The following is a 19,882-nucleotide window of genomic DNA, read 5'->3' as shown; positions in this document are numbered from 1 at the left end:
GGTATAATTTCTTAGTGTCTGGATGCTCACTATCATAAAAGATTAGCACTGTCAGTGAAACAATAAAATTACATCTATTTTACTTTGTGTTTAAATTTTTCCCTCCTTATATTTGTCATTTTAAATTATAATTAGAAATAGAACATTCAAAGGGCAAAATACAAAAGTGAAATTTGCTTTTAGCAAGAAGCTTGGAATCCAAGGAAGTTTAGAGCCAACTTTTCCTCCACGCCCTTGGGTTGGGGTGGTGGGCTGGGCTGCTGTTAATCACGATTGCTCAGGAGACTGAGACTTAATTCGATGATTAATAAGTAGGTTAGAAAGTAAAAGTTGCTGTGACCTTTAGTCCTATCATCTTTTAAAATCAGTTAGTTCCATCTTGACTTTTTATTTTCAAATTACGTTGGAAGATGGGTTCGTGAGCTCGTTGATGAATTGATGCTGTGAAACCATGAATGATTTCAATGTGATTGTATGTGTTTACAGGTGAAGACCCAGAAGAGAGGCGTGGCCAGGTTCTGATCCTTCTGGTTGAGCAAGCGCTCCGTTTCCATGACTACAAAGCAGCCAGTGTGCACTGTCAGGAGCTGATGGCCGCAGGTGAGCCAGGCCACGCTTAGCACTTTGCTCATGCCCCCTTCAGGTGATGCAGGTGGAAGGGTCTGCTCTGAGGTCCGCTGGCCTGGTTGGTCAGCTGGCGTATGTTCATGAGACGGGAAGCATGTCGTGAGTGCCGGTAAGTGTGTATGCCGTGTGCTTGTGTATGCATCTAACTTCATTAATGGGCTCGGAGCTTGTATTGTAGCTGAGATTTTGGTTGCTTTCCATCCCCATTAAAACAGCCCCATAAGTTTAAGAACAATTTTATGTAAAATATAGCGTCTTTTTATGTATTTGTTATTTAAAAGTAAAACTAAGTTTTCGAAGTATCTACCATTTGTGGCTGTATAGTCAATATTTCTATTCTTTAACTTTTTTTTAGAAGATGGGGTAGTGCTTTTTAAACAGATACTGAGAAATTGGAAAGTGGCTTGAAACCCTAAAGCTTTGTGTATTGAGATTCTAACTCGGGTCCGTGGAGGATAAGCAGATGTCGTTGTAGAATAGTTTTGCTGGTAAACCACAGCGCATTCCCCGTGGGCGAGGGCGGGATATCGTCTCATCCCGGCTCTGCACTGAAGGATCCACTTGTGCAGCAACGCCTGACTCCATGGCGGGCCGAGGCCTCTTCCGCCCTCGGGGCTTTCACAGCCAGCGGTTCAAGTGCATCGCCTCCCTCTGATAATTCACAGAGCCGGGCCCCTATGATTTGTGCACTTTTGGTTTGTGTTCTGTTAAAATGTTATTTTGCCACGTGTTCAGAATGGCAAGGAAGACTTTATTCAGGGCTTTTGCAGTGGATGTTGTGGCTGTTGCAATAGGGGAGAGAGGCCGAGCTGAACTCCGAATGCAACAATGACAACTGGGGGTGGAGAGCCGAGGAACAGAGTGAGCGGGTCAGTGGATGTGAAACATGGCTGCAATGAGACATCGAGGGGAGTGGCGGTCTTGCCGACGCATCATGGCAGGGTTCTTGCTGAAGGCAGGGCAGGGCAGTCAGATGTCAAGGGTGAGGGGTAAGGAATTTGACCAGAGGTCCAGGGTGGTTAGTGATCAAGGGTGGGAGGTCCCCTCTCACCTGACTTAGCAGGATGCTTGCTGACACTGGGCTCTGCGGGCTCTGCGGGCTCAGCAGGGACTGGGCCGAGCGGGAGGCCTGGTCGGGACGAGGGTGCAGAGGAGCCTGCCTGTGGTTCAGGCCAGGAGAGGGCTGCTGTCGGTACAGCGTGAAAGTGCCTGACGCACGGGGACGTCTCACGGTTTACAACCTCAACATTAGAAAGGTCTTTTCATAACAGAGCCATGTTCTGGAATATTAACCAAGTGATTTTGCAGCATTAAGTTAAAAATAATTGTGGTTTTCTGGAAAACCATTGTTGTATTACTCTATATTTAGAGAGCTTTCTAATAATTTTATTCCCGTTAGTGGTGGTACCTGGGTTAAGTTTTACTTTATATATTAATAGAAATTGTTTTAGGTGGAACCCTACTTTCAAACTGGAACTCCTTAGAATAAGAATAAGAGTATGTTTTAAGGGTTCCCAGCGTGACGTTGTGCAGGAAAAGGGTCTTCGCTGGCAGGCAGGGCTGACTGCGCTCCTGGCTTGCTCCTTGGATCTCTTCGATAAAGCGAATGAGTCTGTGGAGCTGTCTAGAATAATTTCTGTTACTAGTACTTCTCAGTCTACAGAGTACTTTTAAATACAAGTATATTGGATCATTTCAACAGCCCAACCAAGAAGGCATTATTATGTCTCTTTGTAGTAGTAGAGGAGGTGTGATTACTTGGAACTTTCTCCAGCTCACACAAGAGTGTGTAGCAGGCTTGGGACAAAGCCTTATGTTTTCTGAATGCAGACATCCAGGTTTTCTTTAAAAAAAAAAAAAAAAAAAAAAAAAAAAAAAATATATATATATATATATATATATATATATATATATATATATATTTCAGAGAGGAAAGGAGAGGGAGAGAGATAGAAACATCAATGATGAGAGAAAATTATCGATTGGCTGCCTCCTGTATGCCCCCTACTGGGGATCGAGCCTGAAACCTGGGCATGGTCCCTGACTGGGAATTGAACCATGACCTCCTGGTCCATAGATTGACTAGAGGCCCAGTGCATGGAATTCATGCACGGGTGGAGTCTCTAGGCCTGGCTGGTGATCAGGGCTGATCTGTGGGGCGACTGACAGGGAGACTGAGGTCCCCCCGCTGGCACCCACCTTGGCCGGCCTGGCGCTGCCTGCTCGCCGGCCCCGCCCCCCTGCTGCCACTGCCACTTGCCTCCCTCTGCGGGAGGCGATCGGGAGGCGGCGCTGACTTGCTCGCCGGCTGGCCTCACCCCCTGCCACTGCCGCCACTGCTTGCCTCCATCTGCAGGGTGACCAGCGGGGAGAACAGGGGGGCTCCCACTGGCACCCACCTTGGCTGGCCTGGGGCCTGCAGGCTGGGGGGCAGCTCCTGCATTGAGTGTCTGCCCCCTGGTGGTCAGTGCGCATCATAGCAACAGGTCATTCCACTGGTCATTCCACCATTTGGTCGATTTGCATATTAGGCTTTTATTATATAGGATGCTCAACCACTGAGCCACACTGATCGGGCCAGACATCCCTCTTTTTACCCAAAATCCAAGTAGATTATTTGTACCGTATTTTCCGGCGTATAAGACAACTGGGCGTATAAGATTTTCCTGGGTTAAAAAGTCGTCTTATACGGTAGTCATTGTCAGGCAATCTGAAACTTAACAGAGTTTATCAGAAACACGTGTGTGGAGTGGCGCTGAACAATTGGCTGATAAACCAGCATACTGCTTTTGGTCTGCCATGGTCCTTGTGTGTTTCTGGTTCTATAAAATTATGCATCACTGCAGACTATGGTTCTGCTTTGGTGACACAAGACCTGAGCAGAAAGCCATTGACACTCTCGCGTTAGATTGGAGAGTTTTCTTCTTTTGAAGTCATTGTGTGTTTTCTCGTCAACTTGGCAGGTTATTCTAAAAGTTGGGATGTTTGCAGCCAGCTAGGACAATCAGAAGGGTACCAGGACTTGGCCACTCGTCAGGAGCTCATGGCTTTCGCGCTGACGCATTGTCCTCCCGGCAGCATTGAGCCCCTGTTGGCAGCGAGCAGCTCCCTGCAGACAGAAGTAAGTGCTTCCAACACTGTACATCTGAACTGTGGGAAGGGCGTTTTTTGTGGTTTTTTTTTTTTGGGGGGGGGGGCGCGGAGTGGATCTTAGGTTTGTGGTCATTTTAAGAAATAATATAAGCGTTTTCATTATGGAAGAAAAATAGCTTGTTACTCATGTGAAAAGGAATTTGACGATATCGGGGTATAAAAACAGTGTTGTTTGCTTTATTATAGCTAGGTAGAAAGGATACAAAGCAGGTGAGAGAAAAATAGAAATTAATATCAAGAAATAAATTATTGAATATAGTGGGAAAAGTTAGTGTTGTCAAGAATAAAACATAAGACGTGGTCATGTAAAATATATTCAGAACCCTCTGAATTCAAACCAGTGGTGGCACCATCCCTTAGCGGTCCTTAGCGGGAGGGGAGTGGGCTGGGGGTGGGGTGAGCGTCCTAACATCCACGGGGAGTTCTGCGTAAGGGAGGAGAGCTCCCGGGAGACACTGCTACACAGAGGCAGAGGCTCTGGAATTCACACTCGCATGTCCTACTCGTTCATCGCACATCGGGCTTCTCACGAGATTCCACCTCTGGAACTGTGGGGTCCTTGTGAAGCTGTCCTGAGGGCCTCCGGTCCCGCTCCTCAGACAGTTCAGGAGGAAGCGGGCCGCGTCTCCTCCAGAGAGAACTTTCAAGTTTCCAGCCTGCACTGTGAGGAGAAGCAAGTTTAAAAACACAATTTCTTTACCACGTGTCGTGTTCTTTTTTCAGATTCTTTACCAAAGGGTGAATTTCCAGATCCACCGGGAAGGAGAGGAGGGTATCAGTCCTGCACCGTTACTTAGCAGAGCGCCGCAGGAGGTGAGCTAGTGTTGAGGGGAGGGTTTGGAAGGTGGCTGGGGGTGGCACGAAACGGGAGCCACCTGACCTGGTGTACAGGACTGTGTGTGTGTGTGTGTGTGTGTGTGTGCACACGCGTGTGCACGCGTACGCATCTTTTTCTTTTCTTTTTTGATGATAGTGTTTTTCACTATAAATTATTTTTTTAACTTTTTTTTATTGTTTAAAGTATTACATGTCTCCTTTTTCCCTGATTGACCCCTCCCCCCGCCACTCCTGCCCCCCAGGACAAGCCCCCCAGGACAAGTCCCCACTGCCCCAGTGTCTGTGTCCATTGGTTATGCTAATATGCATGCATACAAGTCCTTTGGTTGATCTCTTACCCACCCTCACCCCCCACTCCACACCCCCGCCTTCTCTCTGAGGTTGGATGGTCTGTTCAGTGTTTCTTTGTCTCTGGGTCTATTTTTGTTCATCAGTTTATGTTGTTCATTATATCCCACATATGAGTGAGATCATGTGATCTTTATCTTTCTCCGACTGGCTTATTTCGCTTAGCATAATGCACTCCAGTTCCATCCACGTAGTTGCAAATGGTAAAAGTTCTTTTGTGTTTCTTTTTTTTTTACATGTATAGAGACTGTTTTTCTTTTAAACATTTTTGTGTGTGAAATATAGGGTGGAGCACAAGTAGGTTTATAGTTGTGAGTACACAAAACACAGGTTATTCTTGTGTTATTATTTATCATTATATTATTTTCCATACAAACAACAGTGAACCTGCTTTTGCCCTACCCTGTGTAACATTCACCTAGAAAAAAGTCACAGTATAAAATGTGCAGGTCAAGAAATGATCACAAGGAAAGCATCCTTGAGACCTTCACATCGTGAAACCTCCACGCAATGAAACCGCCACACGTGACCAGCCTTCCACAGCCCCCTCCTCTCTCACTAATCTCCAGGCTGCCTCTTCCCTCCCACAGAGCCCCACTGCCCTGACTCATGGATCCCAGATCTTGGTGTTTTTTGTTCTTATTTTAATAATTTTAATACCTTTCGCACCCCTCCCAAAATAATAATTTAATTTGACCCGTTTTTATACTGTTGCGTGTGTGAGATTCACCCGTGCTGTTACATGCAGTGTGTGATTTGTTGTTACTGCTGTATAGAAATTAATGCATGTGCACATGTGGCAGTTTCTCCGTCTGATGCTGATTGACGTTGGTTTCAACTTTAGCTTCTAAGAACGATGCTGCAGCATCACTGTGTGTGTGTGTGTGTGTGTGTGTGTGTGTGTGTGTGTGTGTCTGGTGTGCACGAGCATCCCTTTCTTCTGGCATCCACCCACTTGGCCTGGAGGTATGTGCTGCCAGCTGTGCGCATGCTCAGCCTCCGTGGACACTCCATGGCTCCTGAGTACTTGAAATGTGACTAGTGCATCTAAGGAATCAATGTGACGTTTTATTTGATTTTAATCAAGTTAAATTTAAATAGCCACACGGGGTTACTGCCTACCAGACCGGACATCCCAGCTGTGGAAGATCAGCCTCTCCGTGGAGTTTTGGTTCTGCCGTCAGCACCGCGGACAGCGGACTTTCCTTTGTAGGTGTGTGCACTCCGGCTGGATGGAAGCCACAGCATTTCCCTGGTGCCTGGACCGGTGTGGATGCTTTTGGTCATTTGGCACGTTTTGACTTAGAGTTTTACTGATCAGTTTCGGTTGGGTTTTCCTCGCTGGATGTGAACGCTCCCTGTGTCTCCTTCATGGGAATCAGAGCAGTTCTTACATGGCTGACGGCTACGAAATGATGTGTGTTTTAGGAGTTGGCACACTTTCCCATCTTCCGAGGGCTAGTGGAAGACCTGCGTTTAGTGACATTCTGTATTCCACATTTTGCATCTTTTGAGCCTAAGATCCTTTCCTACTTGTCTCGCACATCCCGCATTTTGTGGGTCTCTTCAGCCTCCTCTCCTTTCCTCTCCTGCCTTCCGGTCACCGTGACTGGACCACCGTTCTCTGAGTAGGTGCCATGACTCCTTCGGTGTTCGAGTTTTCTCCCTGCTGTACTGCTCTCCTGGCTCGGCTCTGGCCACCCATCTAAAGTATCATCTTCCCTGTAAAGTTTGTTTTTGCCCCCACTTTCTCCCCTCCCTGTGTCAGTGTGGAGTGGTCTGCATGGCATTGTCTGGTAACTGGCAGTGTGCCAGTTTTCTCTATTCTCTCCATGGAGTGCTGGTCATGTGGTGAATGCTCCGGAATTGTTTGATAAAGCTCCGTGGGGAAACTCCCACTGCATAAAATCAGTCTGTGGTAAAAGTGAATTAGAAAGTACACTTCAGCCTAAAAATGAAAAGGAATTTCCTATTTAACTCATCTGTACGTGGTGTGGTGCCTGGGATCCTGTTAGGTTTTAGCCATTGTGAGGGGTGCACCATTTCTCTGTTCAGTGTAGACTTGCAAAGTGTGTCTGCTGAGTTCAGCTCCGAAGCTCATTCTGAATCTCCATCCTTCTTTCTAAAACCCATCAAAAGCCTTTGAGACATTTGGGCTTCCTATTTTCTGCTTCTACGATGAATTAGAAAGTGTTGGCCTGACCCCTTGGTGGTTTCTTTGGAGTAGGGCACGCTGTGTTACCACAGATGTGTGCGTGTCTCTCCATTAGACTCTCTTTGTAAATGAAGGAGACCCGTAGTCCTTTCCATGTCCTGCTTAGCAAGGAAAAGGGGTTCTTTCAAAATGATTGTCTCCCCCATCTTTTTTTCTAGCTCCTTAAAAGCCGTCCTGTCTTCCTTTGTCCTCTTCCCGCAGCTGTAATACATCTAGATCTCGTGAAGTGCTAATCCAAACGCTCAGCCAGCACATTATGGCTTTGATTCATGAAGCACATTTCAGAATATTATGGCTGCTATTATTAGATTAAAATACAGGGCCCAGCTCTGAGATGCCGCGGTTACACATTAAGAGATATGATAACCACATTAAATTACAACTCATAAATGAGAGCTGACTGGATGTGTAATCTGCTTAATGCTCAAGACTTTCATTACCGAGTTGTGGAAATCATGATTTTTATTTATACATCCCAGCAAAGTAAAGATGTAATTGCTGTGCAGTAAGTAGCATTTGCATTAGTACCACTGTGGCCTACAAGGGCGAAGATATTGCCTGCTGTCCCTGTGAACAAGATATTTGTTTATAAATAGAACAAAATGCATTGGGAAAAACCACCAAAATTACAGTTTTCCAGTTTCTTATTAATGTTGGTTATTATGTTTTTTAGATGTAGCAGTATTCTGCCACTTAGACTATATTAACATTTTGTTTAGCTAGTGTTAGTTATGTCACTTAGCCATTGGTATTTTCCCCAGATGAATCTAATTAGAGCTGGAAATGGGTTATATACAAGGTTCCCATTAAAAAATCATTTTCACTGTGGGAAAACTTGTTCTGAACATTTTAAGTGGCTACAGATTGATACAACTGGACAAATTAATGTTTAGAGCTGGGCCTGGACTCTAAGCAAAGAGCTATTTTGAATTTATAAAAGGATAGATTAGAAATACTATTTACATAAAGGTGAGCACAATGGGAATTGTATTTTAATACCATGGACAATCCTTTCCTTTTCCACTCACCAGTTGATAGATATTTGGATTGTGTCCACTTTTGAGCTTTCATGAGTGATGTTGCTACGAATGTTCCTGTACACGTCTTTGGAAATACGCCATGATGTCTAGGTACCTGGGAGCAGAGGTGCTGTGTGGTGTGGTATAGATTTGTAGAAACTGCCCATTGTTTTCGGAGTGGCTGCAGCATTTCACTTTTCCCACCAGGAACCATCAAGGTCCCAGTTTCTCCACATCCTTCCTCATCAGCACTTACTGTTGAAGGGATGTTTTGATTCAAGTCATTTTTATGCATGTGTGTGGTAGCTCATTCTTATTTTGGCATGCAGCTTGCATTTAAAAAAATATTGTTACTGATTTCAGAGAGGAAGGGAGAGAGAGAGAGAGAAATAGAAACATGGATGAGAGAGAATCATTGACTGGCTGCCTCCTGCACACCCCCTACTGGGGATCGAGCCCACTACCCGGGCATGTGTCCTTGACCGGAATGGAACCTTGGGCCCTTGAGTCCACAGGCTGACACTCTATCCACTGGGCCAAACTGCCTAGGGCCAACATGCATTTTTGAAATAATTAATGGCACTGAGCATCTTTTCATGTGCTTATTGGCAATCCTATACCTTCTTTGGTGAAATGGCCATACATATTTTACAACTGGATTATTTGTGTGTCCTTATGACTAAGCTGTAAGAGGTTTTTTGCTTTTAATTCTGGATACAAGTCCTTATTAGATGTATGAGTTGAAAATGTATTTCTCAGTGTTTGCCTTGACGTTTTACTTTCTTAATGGTGACGTGTGAAATGCAAGGTTTTAAGTTGCTGCCCTGCCCTCACTCAGTACTTGTTTCACCGCTGGTAAGGAAGCTGTGCTCAGCTGATGGTGTGAAGATTCACTCCTGTGCTTTCTTCTAAGAGTTCATAGCTTCCTCTTTCATGTTATTGGCAAGTTAGTAACAGTAAGAAACCACTTTTTATATGAAATAAGTACAGGCTTAACGAATGTCCACATGCAGAAACATGTGTTTAGAACTGGACCTCACGCCCTACACAAAAATTACCTCACCAGGGTCTTATCTGTTCTCCCTTTTTTTATGTTTCATGATAGCTTGTTCCTTCTAAAGGATGTTGAACCTCATATATAGTATGCACGAAGACACAAATTAATATTTTGAAGCTTTAAATGAAATAATTTAGTCTGGAGTGGGTTTTCGATACTGTTACTGCTTTCCTATCTTTCGTGTGTGTGTGTGTGTGTGTGTGTGTGTGTGTGTGTGTGTGTGTGAGTGAGAATTTTGGTTTGAAGGCTCATTTTGAGTCATCTCACTCAGTTAATTTTGTCTTCGCAGACCCTGTGCACGGATTCCTACGTTAGTGGTTTCCCTCCCTCTAACCCCAGGCTGCTTTCCTGCGGAACCCTGTGCTGTGGAAGCTTCAGCTGGGGCTCCTCCCCCCGGTGTGGAGGACGTGGGAAATAGACTGGGTGCCAGTGAGGGGTTTGGGCAGTCCTGAGGGCCCTGGCTTTGTTCTCTGCCTCCCAAGGCCACAGCTTAATAATGAAGTACATGGCCCCGCAGTGCCTGCCCTCGGTCTCCCCTTCACAGGGGGTCCTTTGATTCATGATTCCCCGAAAAGGGGCATCTGGCAGCCACCGGCACCTCTGGTTTCTGACTCTCAAAATGTTGAATTCTATTGGCTTTGAGCAGTTCCTGACTCTTTTTCTGTTATTCAGTATTTTGGAGCACCCTGAGCTCATTGTTCCATCTTGACTGTAATTCGTACTGTTTTCTTTAATTACAAAAATAGTACAGGCTTTTATTTTAACAACCCATTTAAGGGGAGGCAGGGGTTCAGGTAAGTAACATTATCAGGCATATTTTATTTCTTAAAAGTAAAAAAAGATGTGAAACATCTGCAATGGAATCCAAACATTTGTTAACTTTTGATAAGAAGTACATGGAAATTTGTGATAAGTTTGGTCTTTCTGCTTTTTAAAAATATACAAGTAATTTCATCAGCAATACCTTGCTCCACAAAGATGCCAGGCCTCTTGGCCTTCTTGCCTTTTTACAACCCTTCCCAGCCCCTCCTGCCTGTGTCCTCCCAGGCATCCTGTGGCTTGTCCTCTCACTGCCTCCAGGTCTCTGCTCAGATGTCTCCTCATGGAGCGCTCCCCTGCTCTCACATGGAGCCCCTACCCCCAGCCCAGCTCCAGGCCGCTTTCTTTTCCTCGCTGACCCTGTTGTTTACCTGATGCACTTCTGACACGCTTCCTGTTTATTTTCTGCCCATCTTCTCGTGGAGTGTACGCTCTTTGTGGCAGGAACCATGCTTTTTCACTGCTTGGTTTTCAGCATGTAGAACAGTGTCTGTCAGCGTTATGTTTGATGTCACAAATATTTGCTGAAGAATCCATGCGTAACATAAATGAGGAAGGTAAGATGTGGATGCGATGGGTGGGGATAAATTCTGTTGTTACACGGGGAGGAGTATTTGAATGGGGCCCAGTTTGGTAAGTTCTCAGTTCATTGGTGAAATAAGGGGTTGCCTTTGTTTCCTAATGTACCGTGAGTTTCTTGAGAGCAGGGGACATATCTTAATTGTCATGGTAACCCTGTTGCCTGGCACTGGGTCTCAAACATTGTACACATGCCAGAAATATATGTTCAGTAAACTTGTTTTGTGGACATGTTAGCTGTGATGTCGCAGAAACCTGCATTTTAAAAGATGGCCCAGATGAGAGTCCTGGAAGACCAGGTATTTATATCTCAAAGGTACTGGGCTAGCTCCTCCTAGAGGACTTATCTGTAAGTCAATATCTGTAAACCCTTTATCTATAAGCCCTTTGAGATGAATTAAATTTTGGGAAGGTAAAAGGAATGGAGGGCTTTGAATTGTTTATGAAGCCGCACCTCTGGCCCTGTAAAGACTTCTTTTGTAAAACAAGGACAGTTGCTTTTAATGCCTCAGAATTGGGTTGTCACCTAAATGTTGGCAAAGGACTGACAATCCATCCACCTGTTTTTGGAATGTTCCTTTCCATCTGGGTACATTCTGGTTCTTTCAGACTTTGTAGTGGAGGAGGGTTTCTAAGGCAGGGCTGTGAGCGTAGTGTAGCCATCACAGAGGGGTTCAGTTTGCGGGTGGTACATAGCTTAGGTCCTCCCTGAGGACCATAAAGGCGTGGACATGTGGACCTTCTTCCATGTTCCTCGGGAACAGCAGAATATGTCTGGCTGTAAGATGGTATTAAAATTAATGATGCCGTTGACGGCTAAACCCCTCTGTCTCCCATTTATATTGGGACCAGGCTGTGTTGGAAAACAAGATTAGCCTCTTTTTCTTGAGGGATTGAGGGTTAAATTTCTCCCAGTTGGCAACTACACACTTCAAAGATGGTGTCCCGAGGCGCTGTGGACGGGTTTCCCAACTGCAACGGACAGATACGTAACAAGCCGACAGGCCCCCGGAGCCACCAGGGGGTGGAGTGCTTACCCCGTGCGGAGGGCAGCCTTACCCACAGTCACACAGGCTGGGCACTGATGTTGGATGGACCCCGGTCAGACAGGTGGCCTTAACTTCCCAGGCGTAATGACTGTGGCCCTTTTCCCCAGCAAGGCGTCCCTCACTTGATGACCCCTGGCCTTAGCCGGCCTCTGGGGGTCCCCTTCATGTCTTTCTGTAAAATGAGTGCCTAGTGCCTCGGTCGCCTCGCTGGGAAACCTGTCCTGTAACTCTGGCCTTCATTTTTCCGGCTGTTGACCCATTGCGCTGCCTGGTTTTCCAGCAGCCCTGGCCATTGAACCCTCGCAGGGAGAGGCCAGCTGCCCCATGGGGGGAAACCAAAGAGCTCCATTTTGGCCATCTGGTTCATACCGCTTTTAGGTAAATCTTCCCGTTTCTGTAAGTAAGTGCAAGTAAAGGCTTCCTATGCTCTACCTGGAGTGTCCTCCCAGACATCCGTGGCTTGTTTTGGGGGATTAGTCTATTTCTGCTGCTGTACACTCCCTATTAATTGTTTATCTGCAGGAGTGTTAATGGGGGCTGTGGACTGGGAGCTGTTGGCCTTGGAGGCACAATTGCCCATGCTAATTTTGGTTTTACCGTGAGATCTGCAGATTCATATTGAGCAGTGGTTTGAAGTGTGCTGCTTATGGGTTGAGCTTCGAGGGGCTGTCACCCCCTGAGTTGCTTCAACCCTCTTATGTGACTTAGTTTCTCTCCCTGCTGTCTGATGCACTCAGGGGCTAGGTGACCAGCCTTTATGTCCGTGTCCCCAGATGAGTCAATTATTTGATTACAGTTGTGTTGGAATTTCCTATGGGGCTCCTGCTTGTCCTGAGGGCTACCTCCTGACACCTCCACATATGTACTTAGTCACCTAAGAATACCCGACATTTGAGCTTGAAGGGAGTAAATGCCCCTTATCTTTGGAGCCTAACAAGTTCAGGCTCTCATTTATCCAGCAAAAGGTTTTGTTCAGACTCTTAGAGAGCAAATCCAATTGAAAATCCAAAGTTAAAATCCACCCACCCATTTTTCCCTCCTGTCCTGAAGTCTCTCAGTCTTATCTTTAGCCGGGGTTATCTCAACCCCTAACCTTCAGTTCCACCTCAGGAATTTTCTTCTTTAAAAAGCTCAGATAAAGCCAGGGCCTTAAAACAGGGAGGTCTGGAATTCCACGAAAAACTTACTCATCTTCACCAAAGTTGGATGCAAAGCAAGGAGCTGGTGGGGCACACGTGGCTTCCGCTGGTACCTCGCCCGGGCCCGGGTCTGAAAGTGGTCCTGGTGGGCTTTGGAATCTTGCCGCACTCACCCCACGTCAGTGTTGACATAAGAAATGGCCAAACCGAGAAGGGCGATAGACAGTGAGTCGTGGCACCCGGTGTGAGCAGCTCTGTTGGCGCTCGGTGCTCGAGTTTGGCAAAGAAAGAGTTCAGAGCCGAGAACTCTAGTGCTAAAGGACGTTCATTTAGCAAGCAAAGTGAAACTGCGCTCCCAGAGGGTTCGAGCGGCTGCTCCGAGAGCTGCCTTGTCCTTTAGGAAGAAAGTCAGAGAGCCCAGTGCGCCGTCTCTGTTTCTCCATCCCGCTTGCCAAGGGATTTTCTTAGCTTCTTACTGTCCTGCCTCAGATGCATTTAGTAGCAGTGATTTAAAAGTTGGGCATGGAGCCGAAACCGGTTTGGCTCAGTGGATAGAGCGTCGGTCTGCGGACTGGAGGGTCCCAGGTTCGATTCCGGTCAAGGGCATGTACATTGGTTGCGGGCACATCCCCCGGTGGGGGGTGTGCAGGAGGCAGCTGGTCGATGTCTCTCTCTCATTGATGTTTCTGTCTCTCTATCTCTCTCCCTTCCTCTCTGTGAAAAATCAATAAAATATATTTAAAAAAATAAAATAAATAAAAATTGGGCATGGAAAAAGAAAATAAAAATGTACTTCATATACCTCTATTTTTCCTAACTACAGGTCTCTTAATCTGGGTCCAGCCAAGAATGCTAGGTGATTCAGAAGGTTTTGGTCTCTAAAGCCCCTAAAATAGTGTGACAATTGTGGTGAGAGTGTATTGGTGACTGTGTGTTCATATGTGTGCATATGCATGGGCATTCGGTTTTCTGGGGAAAGAACTTACAGGTTTTATTAGAAATGTGTAGGGGTTCGTGACTCCCAAAGGGAGCACTTCTAAAACAGCCTGGCCTGTGAGTTAGCAGATGATTTACTCTGGGGGGTATTTTTCCACTGCTTCTTCTGATAGAGACTTCTGAGAGGGGCATCGCCGGTACCCAAGGTTGCAGTAATATTTGAGTTCAGGACGAAACTCGCTCTCAGTGTCAGGTGCAGGTGGATTATGTAAAGACATGCTGGAGGAGAGGGGTAGTGGGTGAGCTCCGTTTGAGCTCGGTCATCCCAGCTTCCTGGCTGTGTACCTCCAGCTCAGTTATGGTAGGCAGACAGGTTGCTCAGAAATTAACCCTCATGGTTCCAGCCACCAGAGGGAGCACCTCTTGCAGGTAAACTCTGAAAGAGGATTCACTCTGGTCCCTGGTCAACGGGAGTCGCTTCTGTGAGCCAAGCTTGGCGTGTGGAACCTCCCCTGCTCTTGCGAGCCCGTGCCATTTGGTAAAGGTGTGCCGGATAGGTTTGGAAAACATTGCCAGTGCTTAGTCAACCGTCGCGCTCTGAGGCACACTTGACACTAACGAGATTTCATGTTAAATTTTATGCTGGGAGTTGTGGATTTGGTTTTGGGGATTAGTCTATTTCTGCTGCTGTACACTCTAAATTAATTAGCAGCAGGCAGCCACGAATCAAATGTGCAGCAGTAATCATTTCAGGATTTTGCCTAACCTCTTTTTTCTTTCTTCATTACATGAAGTTGAAAGAGAACTATTTTCCTCATTAATGCCTTTGGTTACACTATAATCGTGGTGGATTGCCCCCAAATTACATCTCCTCTGTGGTCCAAATGAGCTGTTTATTTCACTTTCTCTTTGGCAGTTCTCATTAGGGGAGCTCGCACTGAAAGCCTTTTATCACACACATTCCTGCGTGTGTGGATTTCACTTATCTTCCGGAGCAAACTTTTACGTTTCAGATGTTTTAAATTGCCTTTCTTTATTTTATTTTATATTTATTTATTAAATTTAAATTCTTTATTGTTTAAAGTTAAATTACACTCTCGTGTGTAAAGTGTAGGTTCATTTGGTGAACTAGAGCAGTTGTTTTACAGCCTGCATTATTTGACATTTTCCGATAGATTTGATTTTCCTGTGCATGAAGTGGTGTTCTGTTTAAGTGCCCCATTTCTTACCGTGTTTATGTTTAGTTCTACTCTTGGGTTAGTTGATGACATTCAAATCATTCAGCACGCCTTCTCAATTAAGAAGATTCTGAAGATGAGCAGGAATGGGAAGTGTGACATGAAATCGTATTTGAATAACACTCAGCTGCCGCTAACATTAACATGTTAGAAAATGTGTCTGCAAACATTTAGATGGAGCAGTGACCCCGGACTTCTTACGTGTCCACAGATGCAGAGGACACATCGGGATGTTCACACACTCAGAGCACATGGTAATGAGTAACCATTGTCCCTGCCCTTGAAAAGCTGTGGTCTAGTCAGGAAGGCAAACAGACAAACAAAAACACTTACACTATCGATATATTATGGTAGTGCGTTCAAGTGTGCCTACAATGCTCTTGTATTGGACGGGGCAGTACACTGTCTTACCAGGATTTATAGCAAAACTATTCCCTGTCAGGGAAAATACAGAAAAACATCTTTGTGACCTTGGAGTAGCAAAGATTTCTTAAATATGATACAAAAATACTAATCATAAAGTGGCAAAACTGATAAATTGGACTAATTTAGAATTTAAGAACTTCTATTAATCAAAGACACCATTAAGACAATGAAAAGATAATCTGCAGAGTAGCAGAAAATATTCACAGTTCTTACATCTAACAAGAGCTGTGTACCCAGAATATGAAAAGAACCCTCACGAGTGAATAAGGAGGACAACCACCGACAGAAGAGTGGGCAAAATACAGGAGCAGACATTGCACCGAAGAGGAAACAGCCGGCCAGCCAAGGCCTGGGCAGGTGTTCACCTCCATTAGCCTCTGGGGAGGTATCCCCAGGGGCCAAAACCCTGCAAGGAGCAAGGAGCCCATTGCTGGCCAGACCTGTCAGGAGGAGGAGACCCTGAAGGCTGGTGCCTGTGGGCAGCACAACGTGTATGACCTGTAGCTTTTTTTTTGTCCGATGGTATTCTAACACCTACTCTGCAGCGTTATTATAAGACTTAGCATTGTTTGAGTGAACAATCTATTTCTTAATCTAAGTAGTAAACACTTTAAAATGTCTTGTCAAAGAAACAGCATGGGAGTATCTCCTTGGCAGGATATTCCATTGGTAAAAAATCAAGAACCCGTTTTTACCTCCTCAGTGTTTCTGATAGGGATTATGTGATGAAGGCACTATGATACTTTTTCCTTTCGTTTTCTTCTGTGAGTGAGGAACAGTGGCCAGTAGTGCTGGGTTTCACGTTACTGTGTTACAGCAGAAATGGATTTTCCAGTTTATCTGTCTTCATGCCCGGTCATTCTCAGGAGCCACCTCATCACCCTCATGACCATGCTCCTCTCTGCTCCTTCTCCATCACAGGATGCAGCCGGCGCTCCCGGCGGCAGCTCGGCGGACCTGCTCCACTGGACCACGGCCACCACCATGAAAGTCCTCTCCAACACCACGACCACCACCCGGGCGGTGCTGCAGGCCGTCAGCGACGGGCAGTGGTGGAGGAAGTCCTTAACGTACCTCCGGCCCCTTCAGGCAAGCACGCCGCTTCCTTACCCCCTGCGCGGGCTCTGTCCGCTCGTGCGCCCTGCTCGGCGTGGCTTCCACCGTCGCTACGGTCCTGTCTGCTCCGGGTTGTTCACATGATCTCTTAGGGACCCTGGGCCTCCCGTCCGATGGGCGATGAGTGACTTGCTTTGTAGAACGCAGTGTCCTCCATGGAGTACTTGCAGGCACGTGTCGGGCGTTTTCTGTGTAGCAGGTACCGTGCTAGTCCCTGGGGGTGGGGCAGCACTTCGTCCGATCCCCGTCCCCCGAGGAACCTCCAGAACGCAACAGATAAAGCAACAGACCAATTGTTGGTGTGATAGTGCCATGCGGGGTGAGGAGTGCGGTGAGGACCAGCGAGGTGCGTGCGGGATGGTGAGTGACATTGGCGAGTGGAGTTCTGACTTCATAGGGAAGTTGGGTGTCTCAGGAGAGCAGGTGGGCTGAGCAGGAACCTGGCCGAACCCAGCAGGAGGAGTACCGAGCCCTCTGCGAGGGAACGTGCTCGACATGTTGTAGAAAAGGAGGCCAGTGTAGGATGAGCAGGGAGGACGCGGGAAAGACAGCAGCAGCTGAGGTCAGAGAGGGCGGAGGCCTCTGTGGCTGTGACGAGGACCGCGGGCTTGCACCACAGGTTTTCTTCTGAGCGCGATGGGAGCTGCTGGAGGGTTCCGGCAGCGCAGGCGTGGGATGCAGCTGGACTTCAGTAAGGTCATGTGGCGGCTGGGTCGGCAGCTGGAGGCGTGAGTCAGGAGCAGCAGAGGGACCCCTCTGATCCCGTGCTCCAGTGGGCGTGGTGCTGGCTGGGGCCGGGGGTGCCAGGGAGGAGGCGGGAAGTGGCTGGGGTGTGGACCTGCAGAGGGTCTGGATGAGGGGTGCAGGGAAGAGGAGAACGCAGGCTGATAGCCCGGACGTTGGGTGCGTGAAGATACATACGTGGATGGAGGCTGTGTGCCCGACTTGGGTGTGAGTCCGTAGCTCTCTCGTTGTTCGGGTCTCACACTGGTTATGATTAGGTTACTGCGCTGTCTCACCTGTGGGACCTTTCCAGGGTGTGTGTCTTAGGTAAGGTGTTAGCGTTGAGCCTGCTGTCTAGTTGTTCTTATGTGTCCCTTGTAAGTGTTACCATCGTGGGCAGCGGCGTCACGGGTTCCCTCGGCTGTGCGTGGCGTAAATAGGTGCTCAGTAAACGGGAGGGTGGGCGGATGCCTTTCCTTGCCCTTCCAGGGAGGAGCTGTACCATCGATTTGACGATTTGACGAAAGGAAAACGTAAGTGTAATTGCCCGGAGGAGAGAGCCTGAAGTGCTTGCTCATGAGGAATGCTGATGGCCAGGCTGAAAGGCGCTGCGGGGTGGTGGCTGAGGAGGAGATGGAGATGGAAGGGCACAGCTTCCTTTATCTTGCCTCCCTGGGCCGGGAGGGGAGGTGGGCTCCACGTAGGCGGACAGCATGGACAGGACCCAGCCTGGGAGGAAGCATAGAGCTGGTGCCTTCAGCAGCCCGTGTGGGTGGGGCGAAGAGCTAGCCTTTCCTGCCGGCTCACATTTACTCCCTTAAATGTTATCCTACAGAGTTTAGACTTGACACTGTTGGCTGTTTGCGTTGTGCAGAGCTACTAAAGGTTTTCTGAGCAGGGGAGCAACACGTACAAAGTGCTTTAGGAAGGCTATTCTGAGAGTGTGGAAAGCTTGTTATATGTGTAATAGCGATCGCTTCCGTGTTCCTGACTGACTGATGTCAGAGTGACCAGGACAGCAGGGCGAGGCTGCTGTGCCCTCCGAGTTGGTGTTATTCCTCCAGCTCTGCTGGCGTCTGTGTGGCGCCGACACACACATCACACAATGCACTTTGATTGTTACTCCTGAAATCCTCCCCCCCGCCTCCCTCCCTCTTTCCCTCCCTCCCTCCCTCCCTCCCTCCTTTCCTACCTGTCTCTCTGTCTCCATTCCCCGCGCCCCAGCTCTCTTTCGTTTTATCTACCGTTTTTTCATTTTGTTCTGTTTAGGGGCAAGAATTTGGTGATGCTTATCGAAGCGGAACCATAGCCAATGAAGGTCTAGAAAGACAAGGCTGCCACCCTTTCTATGAGTCTGTCCTCTCCAATCCCTTTGTCGCAGAGGTAAGGACAGCACACCTGAGCACATCGCTGACCCGGTCACACTGCCCTGGGCCTCTCAGCATACACAAAAATGGACATTTTCCTGAAAATTAACTTCTTTGGCTTCCTTCTTAATCATGTTATTCACTGGTTGTTTTTTTGTGATTTGTTTTTTGTACCTCACAACATACTATGAGATTAAAACAAGTTTACACAAAATATGCATGAGTACGTGAGGAGTCACCATCCCAGCCCCCAGCGGGTATAAAACCTTGCAGTTGTGTTTCTGGAAAAGGACAGCCTCCCCCACAGCGTTCTCCCTTTGTCCAGTCCCAGGTGACCTACGGCTCCTACCAGCACGTCCCCGGGGAAAGCTTGGCGGAAGTGCTGCTGCGAACGGGCAAGCTGGCCGAGACGGAAACCCAAGGGGAGGAGGTGTTCCCCACGACGGAAGGTACGCGCCTCAGATTCGGGGATCGGGAGGTGAACCCGAACGAACGCGCCAGGAAAAACAGTGCTACACTTGTCAGTAATCCCGATAGCTTAACTCGACACCGCCTCTCATTTATTTAAGGCATTTATTACCTTCTGTTCTTCGGCCACTTACAATATTGAGGATTTAAAAGCATACATATGACACAGTTCTTATTTTAAGCTGATAATTATGCTAAGTGATTCTTATAGTGAACAAAGTGCCCAATAAATATTTCTCCTTTTGCGTGTTAATAACTCGTATTTGCTTCATAGCATGTAGATGTGGATTTCATCTTCAGAATTTTCTGCGTGGTGGCATATCTTTCCATGTAGAGTTTTTTGTGTTTTTTTTAAGAATTAAAAATATATTCAAGTTTACCAAAGACACCTTTCCATTTGCTCCTAAACACACTGTTATCAATAATGCTAATTAATGTCTGAAACAGATGTCTTTGACTATTTGAGATTACCAAATATTTGTCAGAAACGCAACACAATTGAAGAGTTTTAGAGGATAAATGACCCAAATTAAAAATCTTAAAAATGTGATGCTTGACTTGGGTTCAGAAGTAGGTTATAATGTAAATCACACTTCCCAACATGATCTGACTTTTCAAGTTTTCTAATAAAGTTGAAGAGAAGGTTTTTATGAAGACTAGCTGAAGAAAATTGATCATTACTTATTTCGCTAAATGTATGGTTTAATGGCTAATGATTTCCAAATCGATAACAGGAGCAGCCTTCCTCTGTGAATTCAGTCCTGGA

At 46.7% G+C, this 19,882-nt stretch overlaps 1 protein-coding gene across 1 annotated transcript in view; it reads left to right on the top strand.

Moving 5' to 3' along the window:
* Nucleotides 1-19,882, top strand: part of NBAS (NBAS subunit of NRZ tethering complex) — a 197,573-nt gene that overhangs the window by 110,448 nt on the left and 67,243 nt on the right. The window contains exons 33-38 of the mRNA XM_028140372.2: nucleotides 487-600; nucleotides 3,591-3,748; nucleotides 4,504-4,593; nucleotides 16,364-16,531; nucleotides 18,551-18,664; nucleotides 18,974-19,097. Of these exons, the coding sequence (XP_027996173.2) occupies nucleotides 487-600; nucleotides 3,591-3,748; nucleotides 4,504-4,593; nucleotides 16,364-16,531; nucleotides 18,551-18,664; nucleotides 18,974-19,097 (768 nt within the window). The remainder of the gene's footprint in view (nucleotides 1-486; nucleotides 601-3,590; nucleotides 3,749-4,503; nucleotides 4,594-16,363; nucleotides 16,532-18,550; nucleotides 18,665-18,973; nucleotides 19,098-19,882) is intronic.

The sequence above is a fragment of the Eptesicus fuscus genome, chromosome 16 (genome assembly GCF_027574615.1).
Source record: "Eptesicus fuscus isolate TK198812 chromosome 16, DD_ASM_mEF_20220401, whole genome shotgun sequence".
NCBI lineage: Eukaryota > Metazoa > Chordata > Mammalia > Chiroptera > Vespertilionidae > Eptesicus > Eptesicus fuscus.
The sequence above is the reverse complement of the archived record's forward strand: the minus strand, read 5'-3'. Positions and strand labels throughout refer to the sequence as shown.